Raw genomic sequence first — 19,758 nt, forward strand, 5'->3', positions numbered from 1 at the left:
GTCTTTCTCATAGTGTGGCTAAATGCTTATAAACTTTCAGTGGAATTGCTAAATTGGAATGTATGCAAACAAATGGGCCCATTAAGCTGTAGGAAGGACACCTCTCTTAAGAACGGCTGTTTATACCATGTGCCTCCAGCCAATAATCTGTATTTGTACAGGCACCAACACTAGAGGACCTCAGCCACCTTCCCCCTGAACAGAGACGCAAAAAACTTCAACATAGGATTGATGAGCTGAATAAAGAGCTGCAGAAAGAAATGGACCAAAGGTAGACCATGGAGAGTGTCCCTCTCTCTCTCTTTAAAAAGAATTTCTCTATGTAGAAATGTTTCCATGAAAACAATTGCTGAGAAAAACATATTTATATTGGCTGAATTTTCTATAGGCAGAAAAAAATGGAATTTACTTATAAAAATAACAATATTAATTTATATTGCTGTATTATTTATTTGATTAAATTATTATTCTTGTTGTTTTGGTTACTTTTTTTTATGTATTTATTTTTCTGTTTGCAGCCACGCATGCTCAAAGTTTAAACTGTTTAAGACCTATTAAATGGATAAAGAATAATATTTTAACATCATAACGTTTTTATCACAGAGATGCTCTTAACAAAATGAAGGATGTCTATGAGAAGAATCCTCAGATGGGAGATCCCGGAAGTCTCCAGCCTAAGATTTCAGAGACCATATGCAACATGGAGAAGCTCCGCTCTGAGATCCATAAAAATGAGGTAACCTTTCCAGAGGATCGGCTTTTTGTTGTGGTCTTATAAGGAAGCACATCCTCTGAGAATGTACATCTGGATAAATGTGACATAAAACAGCTGAGTGGCTCTGTGTGTCAGCCCCATCTAGTGGAGGAATGGACATAATGCGGTTTCTGCATCACTTAAAATGCAACTTGTCTTTAAGTTTCTCATAATAAGCCTTTGATATTTAACAGCTGTTCATTAGTAGTCCAAATTATTTGGACCCTTATCACTCTTCATCACTCTCTCTCCAACTCAGAGTTGGCTAGCTGAGGTTGAAGGAAAGCACGGATCCCGCAGTGAGCGACGGGCCAGTGCAGATGTGAACCACCACGCACCTCACGGCAGAGAGAGGTCTGCATTTCCTGATTACATTATATGCATTCTGAAGATAAACAGACCAATAATATGTCTAGTATACTCCTTTTATGAGTCCCTGTGCTGTTTGTTTATCCATACGTAGAAGAGCTTTCTTGCTGGTGTTCTTGCTGTTTTGCAATATTTTTGTAGATATAAATGAGAAGAAAGGCAGAGCAGTGGGATTTAAGTAGTCATGTTAGCATATTAGAATAATTTCTGAAGGATCATGTGACACTGATGACTGGAGTAATAATGCTGACAATTCAGCTTTGCTATCATAAAAATATTTAATGTATTAAAAAATATATTACTATATAAAACTTTTATAAAACTCTTATAAAAAAATGTGTAATAATATTTCACAATATTACTGTTTTACTGTATTTTCGCATAAGACCATAAAAGATGTCTTTTTAAAACATTAAACATATTTTGAATAGTAGTGTATCTAAAATGCATGTTATGTCAATGGAATAATAGCTTCTCATTATTTTGCATGGTCGTCTTATGAAACGATTGTACCTTTCAGTTTTATCGAAGTGCTTTGCGCCTCCACATGTCACACAGCTGGCTCTGAACATAAAAGCCAGTTTAAAACATTGACGCTTTTCTTCTTCCTTTCAGCCCTGAAGGCAGTTACACAGATGATCACAGTCAGGAGCATCGGTCTCCACCGCAGCCGGACCCACATGAATTTGATGATGAGTTTGACGATGACGATCCTCTCCCTGTCATCGGCCACTGCAAAGCTCTCTACTCTTTTGATGGTACAAAAACAGCTTGCATTAAATGATCCTAGTTTAAAGGGGTAATGAAATGCAGTTTAATTTTGTTCTTACTTTTCTCAAGGTTAGCTTGTTTTTTGCACTAAAAAAAGTCCAGTATTTGAGAAATGGATCATTTTCTATTCAAATTTTTTCTCTTTGTGGAACATGCTAATTTTGAAGAACTGTTACTTCCTGCATAAATGCCCACTGCTGTGAAAACGATGTACCTCTTCTCCTGGTTTCTGAAGGGTGGAAAAGAAAAGTTTTCATGTTTTAAACTGGGGAGTTAGATTTGACTTCTGTTTTCATTGTCGAGTAGCCTCTTGTATGAGTAACTATCAAGAATATTTTATTCTCAATTTAATGACCTCTTTAAGAGAATTTGAGTTTTGTTATAAACATTTGTGGCATAATGTCAGTTATAAATGTCCATAAAAGCACTTTTTATCAACCAGTTCCACCCACACCAATTACTATCAAATGCAAGGACAGACTTTCTACTAAATAACTCACAATAACTCACAACGATTTCTGCTTTTGCACCTAAAAAATCTTTTTAAGTTGAAATAATTTTCTGTTAATCAACAGTATGCCATAGTTTCTGTGTTTATTTATGTGTGTTTGTTCCTTAGGTTCTAACGAAGGCACGTTGGTAATGAAGGAGAACGAGGTGCTGTACGTCATAGAGGAAGATAAAGGTGACGGATGGACGCGGGTTCGGAAACAAGGGGGAGAGGAGGGCTACGTCCCCACGTCCTATGTGGAGATCACACTGGAGAAAAACAGCAAAGGTGCGGTCACGTACATATGACATCAGCCACGGCAGCACCTCCTAGTCATGACATCACACATGGGGGAGCGTGTGTCAGATTTATCGTGACTCATCAAGTGCAGCTCGGCTGACTGCCATATGCATTTGTTCACCATGTGAGCCCAAGGACAAACACACACGGTCTAAAAGTGACTATTTCCTCTACACTGTGACTTTGCTGCGGCAGATCAATCTGTAGAATTGTAGAGATTTGTATCGCTTTAATATCATTTTTAATTAGCTCTTAAATGCACTGTTTTTAAACGGTTTTATACCAGCGGAGCAAACCTGAACAAAATGCATCAGATCCTTTTCAAATATCTGTTTGTCTGAGAGATATTTTGTTCATTATAATAATGAGAAAACGGTCACACTTCAATCATCAGCTCTTATGTTTTATGCATGTTTAAACTCAAGTCCACTCTTCCTGGAGAATCTCCTCATTGTTTTTACAGTCCAATCACAGTACGAGGATGTACTTCTGACCTTTCATGCAGTTATTCATATTTCCTTGCTGCTAAATGTTCCTCATAAGTAGCACCAAACCGGTTTCATTTCAACTTTTCCTGCGAGTGCTACTCTTCTGTTTAAACATGTAGTGGTGCAAGTAAATTTTTCATATGTGACCTGAAATTAAAGGCATATAATAAATACAATCCAAGGAAACTGCAGAGCAACACTCAGTTGGGCTGGCTCACAAGCGTCTTTTTCTTCTGTCGCTGATCAATCGTTGTCGTGGGTGGACCTGTCAATGACTCTATCTTCTCTTTTCTCTGTGGCTACAGGTTCCTGATTGGATGAGTGGGGTTCTGTGGTTTTTGGTGGATGGGACTCACTGCTGTGGGTCTGTTAGTGGGGCGGTGGGGCGGATTTAAGACCAAGATTGTGCTGGGGCAGGTTGCATGTTTGCATGCTGTTTTTGTCATGACCATTAACATCATTCCATTGCAGCAGACGTTCCAGGGAATATCAGGGTGTGCTGGGAAGGCATGGGAGAACGGGGAAAGATGCACTTGAGCAATAACGGAGAACCCAAAAATAGTCATTGCCTGGCACTAACATATTGAGCTGAATGTCTGTCTGTACCGTCATCTCATGATCATCATAACGTGCACCTGCATGGTCCAGCAGCCTTTCATTCCTCATTCCATTTTGATCAGTTGAACCCTTATTAGGATTTTAACCACTTATTATCCCAACCACTTTTTTGTCTGTTTCTGTTGACTGTTCTCTTTCGACTTTTATATTTCCTCATTGATGCATTCCACTTTAACCATGATGTAAGTCTCAAAAGCATGACCTATCAGAGTAGAGGAAGCATGGGTTGGTAGCCAATGCAACAGTTCCCACAGCAACATCCACCCACTGGCCCCGCCCTCTTATTCATAGTCTGGAGGCTGGAAGGAGCCTGATGCAGTTCTGCATTTGACCAGCAGGGGGACCCAACACCATATAAAATGAGCAGAGAGACGCCAGCAAGGACCTCTGGACACCAGCCTTCATCTAAAGTCCTGTAAGGGTTTATCTAACTCTCAGTGCCCAAAAAACTGCTTGTTCTTGGGCTGCCAGCTCTCTGCGGTGGTCTCTCCATTTCTCGTTCAGCTCCTGATGTCACATCTGCTAAAAGAACATGCTCACTGCCTCCCCTAACAAGGGACCACATGTCTCCAGAATCTGATCTCAAGTGCGTGTATTTGTGAATGTGATTCTTACATATTAAACTGTGTATGCATATGGATGCATATACACATATGTACCTACCTAGTTAGTTTCTATTATTAAACTGTATGTATTAACATCTTTATTTCAGAATGAATGTTTTTATCGTGATTTTTTTTTTTTTTTTTTTTTTTTACCGAGAGAGTGACTTTCAGGCTTTACTTTAAAAACCGTGCCGTAATCGCTTTGTAACCCGTTTTTCTTCCTGTCTGAACCCTATTTTCAATAGGACCCTGGTCTTAACCAATGCACTTTTTTACCCTGTTGCATTTGAATTGGAATATTAGGGAGTGAATGATATCTGATGTGAATGCTTCCTTTTGTGTGAATGTGTTGTACAGTAAGATAGCATTGACCACTATATACTGGGGATTGGTTTGGAGCAAGAGCAACCGAGAAATAAATACCTATGTCTGTCTCGTTCATCCTGACTTTCAATTTTTGGAGTCCTTCACTCTGTTAAGATTGATGTATTTTATATTCCTACTGCATAGAATGAATTAAATCAATTTTTGATTTCTTTTTTTTTTTTTTCAGCAGCCAAGGTTTCTAACTTGCGAATAATGTATATGCAGTGCATCATGTGTTGTTGTAGATAATAGTTTTGTCAATAATGCATTACTATTCAAAAGTTTGTACATTTTTTATATCTAATGTTTTAGGCTCACCCAGGTTGCATTTATTTGATCAAAATGCAAGAAAAACGTTACACTTGTGAAATATAATTACAATATAGAATATTGTTTTTTATTTTAATATATTTTAAAATTGTATCAATTCCTGTAATGGCAAAGCTGAATTTTCAGCATCATTACTACAGTCGTCAGTGTCACATGATCCTTCAGGAATCATTCTAATATTTTTATTTGGTGCTCAAACATTTCTTTTTTGCGTAATCATTTTTGCGGAAATTGTGATACATTAATAGAAAGAACAGCATTTATTCAAAGCTGCAGTAGGTAACTTGTAAAAAGTTTAAAAAGATTTTTTACAAAGATTTTAGATTGCTTCGGGGGTACCGCGGCGGAGTATCCCAGTACCTTTGTGATTCTTCATAGACATAAACAGAGAAGTAGCTCCGGCTATAATGTTCTTCCACAAGACGCAAGCAGTTCTGTTTATTAACTGCTAGAGCGTCAAAAGTTACCGACTGCAGCTTTGAAATACAAATCTTTAATTCGAAAAAAAAAATCAGTTATACTACTATTAATCAATTTAATGAATACTTGCTGAATTAAAAAAAAAGTCTTACAGATCCTTATACAGTATATATTACACATATGAGAAAAAATGTGTAACAATTAACTTTTATAAGATATTTATTCAATATTTTCAGAATTATTCATTTATAAGTGACTATTTACAGATTAATAACACTTAATACAATATATTACACAAACTAGCCTTTACATGCGTACACTATAGTGATGATTATGTACATCTTTTCCATGTGGTATTTTTAAACCTGTCAACACTGCTTTGACCAATGAACTTCATGATATTTCTAAGTATACAAATATAATTACATCATGTTCCTTCATAGAGCTGCAAATTTGTCCTGAAGGTGGTGTCCATCATCTCAGTCCTCTCTTATCCATCACGTTACGTGTCAAATGATTGAGCACATCAATACACCTCTCATGAAGTGTTCTCTCTGCCTCCAGCAGTATCTGTATTTCTTTGGGTGGATGATATATTGGCCATTAGATATATTCTATGTACCCTTCCATCTTTTCTTGAAGGGAAAACTGGTACCTGCCCATTTCATAAGTGTGGAGCACAGCACACCTCTGGAAGGTGCATGTTCCATTTGTGCTCATAAATGGCTTCCAACTTGTAATCTGCATGTGATCTTTTAAAGCTCACATTCTGTTAGAGAACGTCCTGTTTCAGATGCAGATGACCTTTGACCCGACTCCACAGAGAAGTTCAGAGAGTCTACAAAAAGTGTCTGGTTTATAGTTCTGTGTGTTTGACTGGAGGCTCTAGTTTTCTGGACAGGGCTGTAAGGATGAGTTTGAATTTGTCGTGTCGCTCTGTCTGGTCCACAGCTGCCCCCCTGCTGCCCCACAGCAGACGCAACTGGAAATCAGTCCTCAAGATCTCCAACAAGTCATCATTAGGTTGGAATCCTGGAAAGACAGTCAAATATCATTTAAAGAATGTTTTTTGGTAACTTTAGATTTATTGTCATTAACGTAACAGATGTTCATACTTTAGCGAATGTTAAATGAGAATATTTTAAATATTATATAGTATATATAGAGATTAACCTCAGTTTATAAATGCTAAGCATTGTTCACTGTTAAAGATAGCCAATTGTAAAATGTAACTTCCTTCCTTCCTAAAATGTAATTGTTTTAAAAGAACTAGTTGGAAATTGCACTGATTTAAGTCTCCCAAACCTTAAGTATATATCACTGTAGTAGTGGCTTCATTGAGAGTCAGACATGATTGAAGTGATAACTCTTTCAGGAAGTGAATCATGTTAATTTATTAACTGCTCTAAATGATTTCTCTGACTGTTAGAGAGTCTTTTTGAGTGATTATTTTGAACCGGCTCATTAGAGTCTAATGTTTGTGAATCAGACTGCATTGGTCTTGCTCTGTGCTTGTTTTGGTAACCAGGCCTTTTAACTGGATTTTACGACTACGACCTGAACAGCTTTATTGCAAATCCAGTGGCATATGAACTTGCTATCACATAAATGTGTTTGGCTTACCAGTTCCCTCAAGTTAAAGCATCATGTTACACCTGAAATGACTGTTGTAATGTCCTTGTCTTACCTTGGAGGATCCGCTGTGCGTTGCAGGTGTATGTGTCTGCGTTGCGTGCAACAGCACGAGCTCCTTCCAAGTGCCGGAACATGATTTCACAGCCTTGGTCGTTGTTCTCCCAGGTGTCCATTCCCTCAAAGGCGACCGCAGGCCTCTCCAACAAGGTGAGCAGCGGCATTAGCAGAGGAACACTAGCATTGCTCAGTGGGATTTCAGCTGGAAAGACAAGAACAAGAACTTAACTGAAGGTGACCTATGAAGGGCATTTGAAAGATGTTTTACTGTCAGAAACTCACCACTCCCATCATAGAGTCCTTTGTAGAACGGTTTCAAAGACTTCTCATAAATAATGGCCGACTGTGTATATTTTCTTCGCAAACTAGTCCACGTATGATCCAGTCTGGTAATCTGTTTATACAACAAAATTCCCACGGATTAAAGCATGTTTCCTACACTTGTTGACCACACACTGAGAGGGACAAAAAAAGTCTCTAGCTCAAGTCAAGTGAAAGGGGCAGCTAGAAGGAGCTGTTGGGTACCTGAGGCATGTCCAGTGCTTTCATTATGAAAGAAAAGGCATAAAGATCTCCCATGGAGTCTTTCAGCTCCAGAGCGACCAGAATGATCCGGTTTAGGGTGGCTGCTCTCTCCTCCAGACTTCCTGTACACCCCAGGATATCCACAGCAACTCCAATCGCCATAGTGTTATGCCTGTTTAAAAAGAACCAGCCATGCATGTTAAATGTGTGGCCTACATGACTCTTGATTTTGCAAATTACTGTCTGTGAATGTTACTACAAAACCTCTGTTTAGACTGTTTAACATATATAAGCACTAATATTCTCTGAAAGAGCTGTCCACCCTTATGAGTCATCAGAAATCTGCTTAATAGATCATGTGTTGACAGCATCAGTTTACCGTTCCATGAGGTCCTGCCGCAGCTGTCTCCCATGAGGAAGGGTCACCAGCTCCAGCCCAGAGGTCACACCCATTTGACCTTTCACCTCCTCTGAAACATTTAATATCCTGGCAACCTGTAGCATGAACGCACAGCATTCGCATCAAACGAATTATCATACAGAATTGAAAAGTATTGCACAGAAGCTAAGCTAAATTTGGGTTGTGGGGGGTTGACTGTTTTTGTCCATAATATTGGTCCTGTGAGTGACATTATGAGCCAGCTTAAAATTAAATTCCCATATACACAGACACACTATTTGAAGCCACTTTCAGAAGCAGGAAGACGTTTGAAGAAGTGGACAGTCATGTGCATAAGAGGCTTTTTGGGTCATTTTTAATTGGATTCATCTACATTCAGCCCCTGCAGTGTGGCACAACTGTGTTGTATTCATCTGCTTCGCTAAAAGAACAAAACTACAACCTGAAGAACAGGCTGACGCACACGATGAGACTGTAATTGCAGACCTTTTGGTCATGACTGTATTCAGTAAGTGGGTGTGGATGGCTGTCCACAATTCTGCTTTCATCTGTCTTGATTTGCTCCTTTGTTGTTGAATGCTCAGTTTTACTTTTATTTTCTTTTACATCCTTATTTTATGTACCCAGTTTGAAAGCTATCCGATAAATAATCTGTGATGGATAAACTGTTAAATAAAATACTATTTTAGGGTTTCCATATATATATTAGCTTTTGTAATGTGCGCATATATAATATAATATTATATATATATATATATATATATATATATATATATATATATATATATATATATATAATTTTTTGTTTTTTGAAATTCATACTGTTATTCGGTGAGGATACATTAACTGATCAAAATTAACAGTAGCTTCCATAAACAAATCCTAATTAGCTATTTGGAAGGTCCAGTTTAGTTAGTCCTTTATGTCTCATGAACTATTGCATTTAAATATACAGTTAATTTCTACATATATAACTCTCTTTTTTTAGCATTTAAAGTTGTTTAGATTTATATTAATGTATCAGCAATAAAAAAAAATTAACAATTAGTAATGGCGTATTTATAAATTAACATGAACCTACATTAATAAATGCAGTTTCAAATTGTTTTTCAATGTTCGTTCATAATACCTAATGCATTAATGTTGATGAATCAATATCAATATAACAAATTTTTAATGTATGTTGACTTCAAAGGCACATAATTATTATTACCTGACAGTCCGCTTTCAGGATGTGTTTGGCGATGGTCTTTGGATCCTGACTGACGAGAAGCTCTTTGGCTTTCTTCAGGACTGTCATCTCCAGTGGCTTGTTTTCCAGTGGTAGAAGCCGGAAGTTGATGTCACCAGGTTTGAACGCGGTTTCAGTTTCAAACACGGGTCTTTGGAAACCTTTCTTGCAATCCTGTTCTTTACCCACGTTCTCCTCGTAGTCTTCCTCACTGTCGTTATTTAGGGCATCAATGTCATTATGGTAGGGCATCAATGTCCTTAACTCCTCCTCAGTCTTTAGCCTCTCCACATAGCTGTTAGCCTGTGAGCTATTCATCTTTTCCCAGTCGGCAGGGTTGTATGGACTCAGTTCACAGTAGCTTAGTTCTGGACTGCCCGATTGCTGCTGTTGCTGGGATGAAGGTTGATGTTTATGAGGCTTTACTGGGGGGGCAGTTGGGGAGAGGGTCTTCAAGCCTGGGGTGCAGGAGATTCTCATAGAGGGAACCTTGCTGGGTTTAGGGGGCGGTTTGGGACACAGCTGGCTGTCAGATCCACGAATGGCTGCACCAGGCTGGCTGTCAAAGGCCATTCTGCGTTGCACTGTGGGGCTCAGAACTGGCTCGCTTCCTGTGCGGAAAACTGGTGATTTGGGGAACGGCTGGTGCTGCATATGTTGAACCTGAGCCTGGGGCCTACAGCCTGAAAGCATATGCATGATATCAGCTATTTATTGACTAAAGTAGACAGTATGATGTGAATGGACATGGCAAAAAGGAAGTTAAACTCAAAGCTGCAAAGTTTTCTTTTGACATTCTGCATGGTAAAGCAGATTCAGCACTCTGGTTTCAGAAATGGACAGCAGAGCTGCATTTTTTGCATAAACCATATTTATTCCACTGACACAGGCATAAATTATCTCCAGCCCCACTTTTATTCTTCTCCACAGAGCCTCTTCAACAAAACATTTTATTTTGCATTTCAATCCCACGTCTCATTTCACATATTTAACGCTCATTAACCCAAAGTGAATTTCAAAGGCGATAACATTAGCTTGACTTTCTCTTTGGCACAAAGAAAGATGACTGGTTTTCAGGTCTGTCAGACTAATACTCACTGAAGAGCTGGAGGTGTGATGGCGTATCAGTGAAGATGAGAGCTGACAGGCACTCACCGATAGGCAGAAAGCTCTCCGACTGATGGGTCTTCAGTGGCCGTCTCCTCTCCTGAACGTGGTTTAGACATGCTGGTTGACTCCCACACTTATCCTTGTTGCTGTGAAGGAGAAAAACAGGCCAATTAGATTGTTCTCTAAAAGTCTTTTGGGCTATGACATGAAGTTTCCACCACTTTTAACTGTGTTCATTTCAATGTTCCTGCTGCATGGCATGCATTTTGAAAAGTATAAATTCAGTGCAGTCTCTAAATTAATGTTAGGCAACCTGCACAATTATTAAAGAGCCACACAGATGGGAAATCAAAAATTACCTGTACTACAGTGTATGATGTAGCTGTCCATCAGTGTAGCTGTCCAACAATGTGCAAATAATTAAACCAAAAAGGACACGATTTATAAAGTTATTGGCTTCTAAAGTAAGGAATCTACTCTGAATCGCTGAAACGAGTCATAATAGATTTCAAATCTTTTCCCCATCTCTATGTACGTCACTAGGAGCACTTTGCATAATAATCTCCGCCTACCGTCTTGGGAGAAACAAAACTCTGCCCTGCCCCACCCCCCCACACACAGATAGAGGTGTGATAGCATCATGTCGAGGAGACGGTGTGTTTTTAATTGTAAAGGCAAGTTTGTTTTATTTTCACTGCCAAAGAATGAAGATCAGAAGAACCAATGGCTAAAATTCATTTTCACCACAATACCAGAGCAGTACAACAAATCCCTTTTTCACTGATGACTGCTTTTCTAATCTCGGTGAGTACAGCGGGATTTTCAAAGCGTTTGGCCATAAAAGAGGGTTCATTACCAACTTTATTTGGACCAACGAGCATCTCCGAAACACAACGCGAAGTATGATTATGAAGTTATGTGTTTGTTTTCTCCCGAGCGTCTTATCAGTATGTGTGCTGTCTGCAGCCTTTGTCTGCGCTGATCTTCATTTACAAAAACGTCATTAAAATGAAGTGTAACTCCGTAAATACTCAACGAAGAGACATGAGAGAGATATCTATAGAAAGCTTGACATGTCTACTTTAAACAAGTGCTGCCGAAAACAGATATTCTGTAATAAAGTAATCCATATAAAAACAACGCGATGTCTGTTTTTCATGTCTACCTTCATCATATCTAATGTGTCCACGCCCCCGCGCTGAACGCGCTATTCAGATTCAAACTGAAGCTCGCAGCTTAAATACACCCACACAGAAGAAAAAGCAGCGAGACTGTTCAAGTTTTTTATTTTACTGTTTGCTTCGCGATGAGAGGAATAAGACATAATTCACCCCAAACAGATGCTAACACATAGTTTACCGTGGAGGTGTGTGCGGAACAACCAATCCAAACTGCTTATGTTAGTTGACCAATCAGAACACAGTATGCTACCGAAAGGTGGGGTTTAAGGAAACTGAATCTTTTGAACAGCTTCACGCGAACCATTTGGGGATCTCTGAGAATTGAGGTAATTTTAAAATGATATTTTGACAAAATGACAATGTTTTTTAACCTTGGATGGATTTAAACCTAATGTACAGGACTTATAAACAGTGATATGAAGCTTAGAATTTTCATCTTACTGGCTCTTTAAACATTTTTAAACTGCCAAGTTAATAAGCTATTTTGACACATTGTTTTGAAAAATTAGACTCTCATGTGTTGAATCTTCACATATAAGTAGAACTTACACTTATTTTATGTTTACTGATGCTGATTTCTATATATTAACTTTGAGCTGCCACATCGTAGGACTGAATAAATTAACATGTAAATAGTTCCACATAAATACAAATTTAATTAATTAATATTAAAAAGTAAAGCCGGCTATTTTCTTAATTTACAAGCTTGAAAAGTGCCTTATTTACTTCCTCTCGGGGTCCTTATTAGTCAAGGATTTCCAAGAGATTGCAGTGGAGAGATTCTGAACTGCACTACAAGACCCAACAAGTATTGACAAAATTATATAAGTTTTATTGTAAAGGTTTTAGGTTAATATGTATATTCATGACTTGTCACTTTTCAAAGTAGACCCCAATTATATAATGCCAATTTAATTCAATGGTATTACTAGTATTTTCAGTTTTAATGCTTCTTTTCTATTTCAGAGTTCAGGATGGGACTGTCAAACCACAGATACATTTCCTTTTACTTGAAGTAGCTCAAAAAGGTTGAATCACGTGAGCTGCATCTCTGTGATTTACTGTCTAGCCAAGTGTTGAAAATATGAAAGGAATGAATTATTGGCCTCTCTTTTTTTGGGTGACAGCTAAATTACAAGCATTACAAATTACATGAAAAAAAGGCTAAATACAGATCCTGAAAAAGCCATAATATACAATCCGCTTAAGAACTAGAATATTAAATAACAATCAGTCCTTTAATGGGTAAAATAATGAATCTCTCTTATTTTCTCAAATATATGATTTAAAGAATTCCAGAATATTTCTTCTTGGCAGTAAAGTGTGGCAATACATAATAGTGTCAAGTGCTTTAGGATAGTCTTTCTCTCACCTGAGGAGGTTCCCATGGCTGATGGTGTGATCCTGGGTGTGTCCGTTCATTATATTCAGACTCAACCGTTTGGAAGTCAGGCTCTTTCTCTCAGAGTATCCCGCCTCTACACGTATAGATCCAACTCCGTATTTCTCCTCCAGACATCTCAGAGGCAGACCTCTGTTGATTGGCTGAAAGATAATTGCTCCGACAACCTCAGATACCGGCTCACGGTTGCCTACGTAGTATCGCACCAACGCAGGGACGCTGTCAAACCCCTCCTTCTCAAACAGGTACTGAACACGCGAGTAGGCCTCGTTCATGGCTACCACGCGTTTGTTGATTTTGAAGTGTCGATGGGTGTTCTTCCACTGGCAGGTCAGAACGTAGTTTCCCGGGCTGGACAGGGAGTCTCGGATCAGAAAGTCTCCATCTCTCTGAACCAGGTTTTCAGCCACCTTAAATTCAAACATACACACACAATTTTAGTTTCAAGGTTATTGCATGTTGGATCTTGGCTTAGATATTAGTGCACATGCACATTAAGTTGTGGTGTTCGTGCAGGAGTTCAAACAAGCTCAGAAACTGAAGGAAACATTTTGAAGCCAGTATGGCTTTGTATTAATGATATTCTGTCAAATCAGATTATGTTCACATCCTCAGCAAACAATACAGAACTACTTTTATGACAGTGAGTCATGGCATGACCTAGATCTTACTTTCTTTTGTGCATTCAACCAGTTTAGAATGACGGACTACCTCTCCAAACTGAGTTTTCTGGAAGCTGTTCAGAATATTAATGTGTCAGTATGTAAATCATTCTGGAGGTCAGAAAAATCAGTCTAGAATAATGGGGGGGGGGAAGTCTGTATATTTTAATATATATTTCCTTCTTTGTTTTGAATATGTCATTATCTCTTTAGTTTTTTATTTCATATGAGAAGATTTTATTAAAGTATGCTTATGTGTCATTTTTTCATATTCTCACTAGGTGCTCATGAAAAGATCAAACATGAATAAATCTGTTAAAGTGTGTTTGGAGCAGTGGGGCGGCAGTGGCACCAGGAAAAGAGTCATTAAGTGATTAGAATCTCAGTGTTTATGACTGTTTTCATTACTTTGTGCTAAACCGATATTCTCTGGCTTTTCTTATGGTATATAACAGCAGCTAAAAAGCTCACTATACAGCAATGCTCGGATCGTAACAGCAATGCATTGTGTTTGTCTAAATATGCATCCTTTCGTAGTTTTTCCACAGTGACAAAAGACAGACGGGAATTTACAGGAAACAATTTTGAAATCAAGCACAGGCCATTTCACACCACTGGTCATAAAGAGATGCATGTCAACTCGATAAATGCTTGTCTTTCCTCTTCTCTTGTCTGTAGTTTGTTCGATTAACTTAAGCCGAGCAGGTCAGACTCGTCCAGCTGAAAGACTCATGGGTAAACACAAGCTGCAGTGCAGCACGCATGCTGTCAGGGGTTTGTGATAATCACAGGATGTGTAGTTACTCTAAAGAATCATCAGACTCCCTGCTGATTCCTCAAAACAGTGCTGATGGATAATACAATGTAATTGTAGAGAATCCTCACAAAAATGATTCATTTAAAAGGGTACCTTTTTTATCCATTGTGTTAGTTGTAGGAGTTTTTCTCAATCATGAACCCGATGAACTTTATTCTAAGGTCATTCATGAGATGTGTGAATAAGTTTGTTCCATTGTGACTGGTATATTTGTGGTGTAAGCAGTAGGCTGACTCTGGATGCTGGCAGCTCTGATCATATGATGCCTTTAAATAAATACATCTCGGGTCAAATAGCAGTCATGCTTCAACACTATATTAACCACTCTTGCTCTGCTACAATTGTTGATGGATGAGTTGTCAGTTTCAGGGACATTTCTTGCATGGTAAAGAGGAGCCAGGGTACATAGTTTTTATAAGAGCTGATCTGTAGCTGTCAGCACTGTGGTGTTTGTCATGATGAGAAACTGTTGATCGCTGTTTTTAAATAAAGCTTGGTGTTAATGAACCACCCAGAATATTCGAAGTCATGCGGAGATTACTACATTCTCGCATTCAGTCCAGACTCCACATTTAGTGTTTCGTTTTAGTGAAATGTTTTTTTTTCTTCCATTGCTCATGGATCAAGTCTGGGTGTGAAAGTGGCTTTTCTTGTTCTGGACAGGTCTGGCATTTGTAAACCAGTTTACCTTGTAAAGCAAGTGCTGATCAACCATTAAATAGGCTCTTAAAAAGGGTCATAAGGCATTGCTAAAAAGAACCTTATGTTGTGTATTTGATGTAATGCAATGTGTTTATGCGATTTAAGCTAAAAAAAAAAATAAAAACACATTATTTTCCTCATACAGTATATTATTGTTTCTCATCTATGTCCCGCCTTCTGAAACGCATCGATTTTTACAAAGTTCATTGTTCTGAAATGTGAGGTGTATGCTGATTGGCCAGCTATCTATTGCTTTGTGATTGGCTGAATACCTCAAGTGTGTGACGGGAATGTTACGTTCATTACCATACTGTGATGTTGTGTCCTGGCGCAACAAAACAAAACCAATAAAACCCATTACAAATGAGGCATTTGTTGCATCCACCAGGGACATAATTACTGATTATAATGACTTATTTATAGTGACTATATTTTTACGTGTTGTGTTGCAAATCACACTGTGTTAACATAAAACCATGTCTGCATTTGTGATCAGAGAACCAACAAACGCTACTCTCCACTGCTCAAAACTCGCGTTTGAATCATCATTGGCAAATTCTTTAAATATGAAAATGTACTTACAGGCTGTGAGGCAGAAGTGCCAGACTGTCCTTGCAAAGTTGGAACTGCCCCACTTTATAGAAACAGCCTTTGAGCACAAATGCATTGTAGGCTACTGGTTCAGAAATGCACAGCGCACTTCTGAATATTTGGGTTGTGACATAGACATGTGGGGGCGTGTTTAAACAAGACATTTTTGGAGGGTGTGGACGAGTCTCAAATTTTATAAAGAATATCTATTTGGGTTTGAGACTTTAGTCTTTGCAACTTTAGTGCAGCAGGGATCTTATCTATGCATGAACAGCTTGTAAAATTGGAAATTGCATCATATGATCCCTTAAAATAAACCATAGCCCTTGGTTTTTTGATTTCTTTTATATATATATATTATATATTTTTTTTTTTTTTTTTTTTTTCTACCATCTAATCATCAATATGCACTTTAACATAGCATAACATAGCATGCATGTGGTATCAGAGAACCGTGATATTGATCTCCAACATCACTCTATCATGATTCTTCCATGGTACTTTTTGTAAATTTAACAAGTTTACCGTAAGGACATTATATATATATATATATATATATATATATATATATGTATGTATGTATGTATATATATATATATATATATATATATATATATATATATATATATGTGTATATATATATATGTATATATGTATGTATATATGTCCACATATCTTTAATTCGTTCTTTTTTTTTACAAATCAGGTGAGTGTTTATGCTAGATGCAGGCATGAATTCGTTGTCACTTAAGGAGAGAACAGCTATGATTTGACAGGAGAAACCTCTCTACTGTCTGCCAGATTTAGTTTTTCAACAATCCTGCTGACACGTAGTAACTCTACACACACACACACACACACACACACACACACACACACATATATATATATATATATATATATATATTTAATCAGGGAAACAGCTTTTCACCACAGAAAGCCTCTATGATCCAAACATCATCTCATAATGATCACCCACCCCTTTCCCTCTTTACATGCCCAGGAAAGTTGTACCTGTCTAGGGATTGCTCCATGATACCAGGCATGGCTCCGTGGTTCCTCACTGCTCAGTTTCAGTTCTTCTTCTAGTTCTCTCCGAAGCTTCTCTGGTGGTCCATCCATGATGTACTTGTCCCTTGAAAACTGCACATAGATGGGCACAGAAGAGTATGTAAGAGCCATGGTGGCCCTAGATAATATGTTAGTCCCTGTAATTTACGTATGTGTATCAGTCTTTTATTAGTCTCCTCTCTTTTTCTATTCCCCTCCCTTCTTTTTGCCCTGTGACTCAGTATCTGACTGGCTGATGGATCCCGTGCTTCCTGTGCTGATCTGTTTGCTGTGACACAAGTCCCTCCTCCTTCCTGTCTGTCTCCGCCTCCATGAGCCACAGGGCATGCCTTACCTTTACCTGCACACACGCCCCACTGCTCTGAATCATCATGTGGATTTCACAACTGAGGAGTTTTAGAACCTTTCTTTTCAATAAACTGCTTAAAAATACACTCAGTCAGTTTCTATGAAACATGAGCTTTGATTATTTTGGACTAATACCCTAAATCTAATTTGTAAGATAAAGCAAAGTATGTTATCTTTCCCGACTTATGTTTCATTCATAGGCTTGCTTTCAGTGCCTCACTAACATAACTCATGTAAGGCGATTGTCAGTGAAATAGATTTTCAAAAAACAAAAGCACTTTATACTTTCATGTTTTTTGTCGACTTTAAATAAATGCTGGTCTTTGGAACTTTCTGTTCATCAAAGAATCTGGAAAAAAAATTATTAATAATTTAGTACAAAAAAGAAACTTCTCCAAAATATTAAGCAGCACAACTGTTTTCACCATCAGCAACAACCCTGCTTAAATCCATTATTTTAAATGTAAATTAATAATTAACTAAATATGTTTTTTTTATCAATTAAATGTATCCTTAGTGAGCATAAGACTTTTCAAAAACATTTAAAAAAAATCTCAATGATGCCAAACCTTTCAACCTGTCCTTCTCAAACCTAAACCAGTATTTGACTAAATAATTTGGTATTGTGATTATTATTTATATTTCTATGAGGCTGTTTTTTTTTAAAAGGGTTTAAGCACTAACAGCACTCTTTAAACATGCTAAGATTACTATGACTTTACTATGGTTTATTGCTCTATCGAACACGAAAGGATGGATTGCCTGCTGTGCTTGTGTTAAAACCAGGGCAAAAAAAAGAGGCTGTTCCATATTTTAGGGATTTCAAGCATATTTGTGTGTTGCCTTCTTTTTGGTTAAGTGCTTGGAATGCCAGCTATGTATGGTACCCAACCTCAGAGACATAAAGTGGTACCTTTGTGCTAGCTGCTAGTTGTGCACAGTGGGTACTCAAGCACGGCACTGCACCATAACCCCAGCTAAATCTGCATGAGGGGAACATTCCCAGCAGGTCTATTGAGTAACATGTCAAATAAAACTGATGTAAGGGCAAAGGTAATTGGAATTGATGAGTGACTGTCTGTATGTGCATGCTCAATAGTGGAATTTCCAATTCATATGTCACTGTTTGACCTAAGCAGCCACAGTGCCAGCGATGCTGTATTTTTATTAACAAGTCCCATTTTAGTGTGTTGCTGTATCTTTGCAGATTGAAATGGCTTTTATGTCTTGATGATCAGGCACTTTGGGTTTTTTAAAACCTGCCAAGACATCCGAGTATGGCTGAGAGCCATGGTGTGGAGTACAGTGACATCAGTACTCAGAACAAGTGATGTCATCAACACAATGTTTTGTCTAATAGAAACTTGAACCTGGTGTCTATAGACTACTAAGGACTCTTGTATTAATGGTCAATGTTTATAATATTTTAAATCTATAAATAAGATTTACTCAAAGCACCATTATTGTGTAAATCCATCCTAAGTACACTAAGAATCTGTGTAGCTTGTGAAAATGTCATTTTAATTATGTAAAAACTCTCTCTCTCTCTCTTAAGTGAAGATTTTACACTTAATATTTGATATGCATGGTTGATTTTTCGGTTATGTGAACCAATTAGTACATAGTATTTATTTATTTATGAATAATTTTAAAATGTTTTATGGGTGTTTTTAAGCAAAATACTTAAAATGCTCTAAAAATAACACTGCACTCTGTAAAGAAATTCATACATTATTTAAAATTGTTACAAAAGTATATTTTATTTATTTATTTTATGAGGGTTTTAAACACTTTGCTTTACTCAGATGACATCTACAGTAATATTGCTTTATAGAAGCACTAGGGGCGGACATTGAGAATTAGCTTCCGCTAAAATGTTGTAGTATGTAACGTGTTTATGTGACACACTTGTCCCTATTCAAATAAACTAAAAAAAAAAAAAACATTTTACCCTAAGTGGATAACAAACAGTTGATTGATGGGAGAGAGATCAATTTTGCCATAACCTCTGAGTAACGGATTTGTGTTTGGAAAGCAACACATGCGCATACACACATATTGAAGAGTCTTTCCTTTTTGAGCAGCTAGTGGATAATCCTAGCCAATTTATCCTCATGTCACCTCTCTGTCACTGATCATTCAACAGCTTTATAGGCACAAAATGTTTTCAGAGGACTCAGCCTGGAGGGCACTTTTGAGATGGTCAGGTATTATGATTACTTGAAAGGCTGTAACAAACCCGCTGAATTAAAGAGTGGTGCATTTCTTTGAAAGCAGCTATAAAAGCTATTCTGGGCTTATTAAACTGAATTTATTCAAGTCATGCCACGCAACAGACAGTTTTTCCCTTTATATGGAGAAACTTCTAAGAACCTTACTATGTATAGAGACTGACAAAGCCAGGCCACAGTGAGGACTGAAATACACTGATGCCTCTGGTATTGTAGTGAGGGACGGGCGTCACACTCTCTCCATCTAGACACCAGCGAGCCAAGCCAAACCCCGCAAGCCACAA

The 19,758-nt window shown here is 37.8% G+C and overlaps 2 protein-coding genes across 8 annotated transcripts in view; one reads left to right on the plus strand and one right to left on the minus strand.

The window, feature by feature from the left end:
- The window catches only part of LOC113076350 (formin-binding protein 1-like), a 47,732-nt gene extending 42,805 nt beyond the window's left edge, over positions 1–4,927 (plus strand). For 2 of the 3 annotated variants that reach the window (XM_026248987.1, XM_026248989.1), the window contains 5 exons: positions 162–271; positions 604–736; positions 1,014–1,108; positions 1,739–1,881; positions 2,514–3,390. In XM_026248987.1, coding sequence (XP_026104772.1) covers positions 162–271; positions 604–736; positions 1,014–1,108; positions 1,739–1,881; positions 2,514–2,692 — 660 coding nt within the window. In that variant the 3' untranslated portion in view covers positions 2,693–3,390. Of the gene's footprint in view, positions 1–161; positions 272–603; positions 737–1,013; positions 1,109–1,738; positions 1,882–2,513; positions 3,391–3,477 lie in introns of those variants that run through there. The other variant, XM_026248988.1, reaches the window with a different exon arrangement.
- A 785-nt stretch (positions 4,928–5,712) lies between these two features.
- Positions 5,713–19,758, minus strand: part of LOC113076351 (breast cancer anti-estrogen resistance protein 3-like) — a 74,193-nt gene continuing 60,147 nt past the window's right edge. For 4 of the 5 annotated variants that reach the window (XM_026248992.1, XM_026248993.1, XM_026248994.1 and 1 more), the window contains 9 exons: positions 16,839–16,967; positions 13,023–13,462; positions 10,515–10,615; positions 9,342–10,042; positions 8,108–8,223; positions 7,729–7,900; positions 7,486–7,597; positions 7,199–7,405; positions 6,368–6,543 (listed from right to left, as the gene is read on the minus strand). In XM_026248992.1, coding sequence (XP_026104777.1) covers positions 6,368–6,543; positions 7,199–7,405; positions 7,486–7,597; positions 7,729–7,900; positions 8,108–8,223; positions 9,342–10,042; positions 10,515–10,615; positions 13,023–13,462; positions 16,839–16,967 — 2,154 coding nt within the window. Of the gene's footprint in view, positions 6,544–7,198; positions 7,406–7,485; positions 7,598–7,728; positions 7,901–8,107; positions 8,224–9,341; positions 10,043–10,514; positions 10,616–13,022; positions 13,463–16,838; positions 16,968–19,758 lie in introns of all 5 variants that reach the window. The other variant, XM_026248991.1, reaches the window with a different exon arrangement.

This window comes from Carassius auratus, unplaced genomic scaffold (genome assembly GCF_003368295.1).
Source record: "Carassius auratus strain Wakin unplaced genomic scaffold, ASM336829v1 scaf_tig00020109, whole genome shotgun sequence".
Lineage (NCBI taxonomy): Eukaryota > Metazoa > Chordata > Actinopteri > Cypriniformes > Cyprinidae > Carassius > Carassius auratus.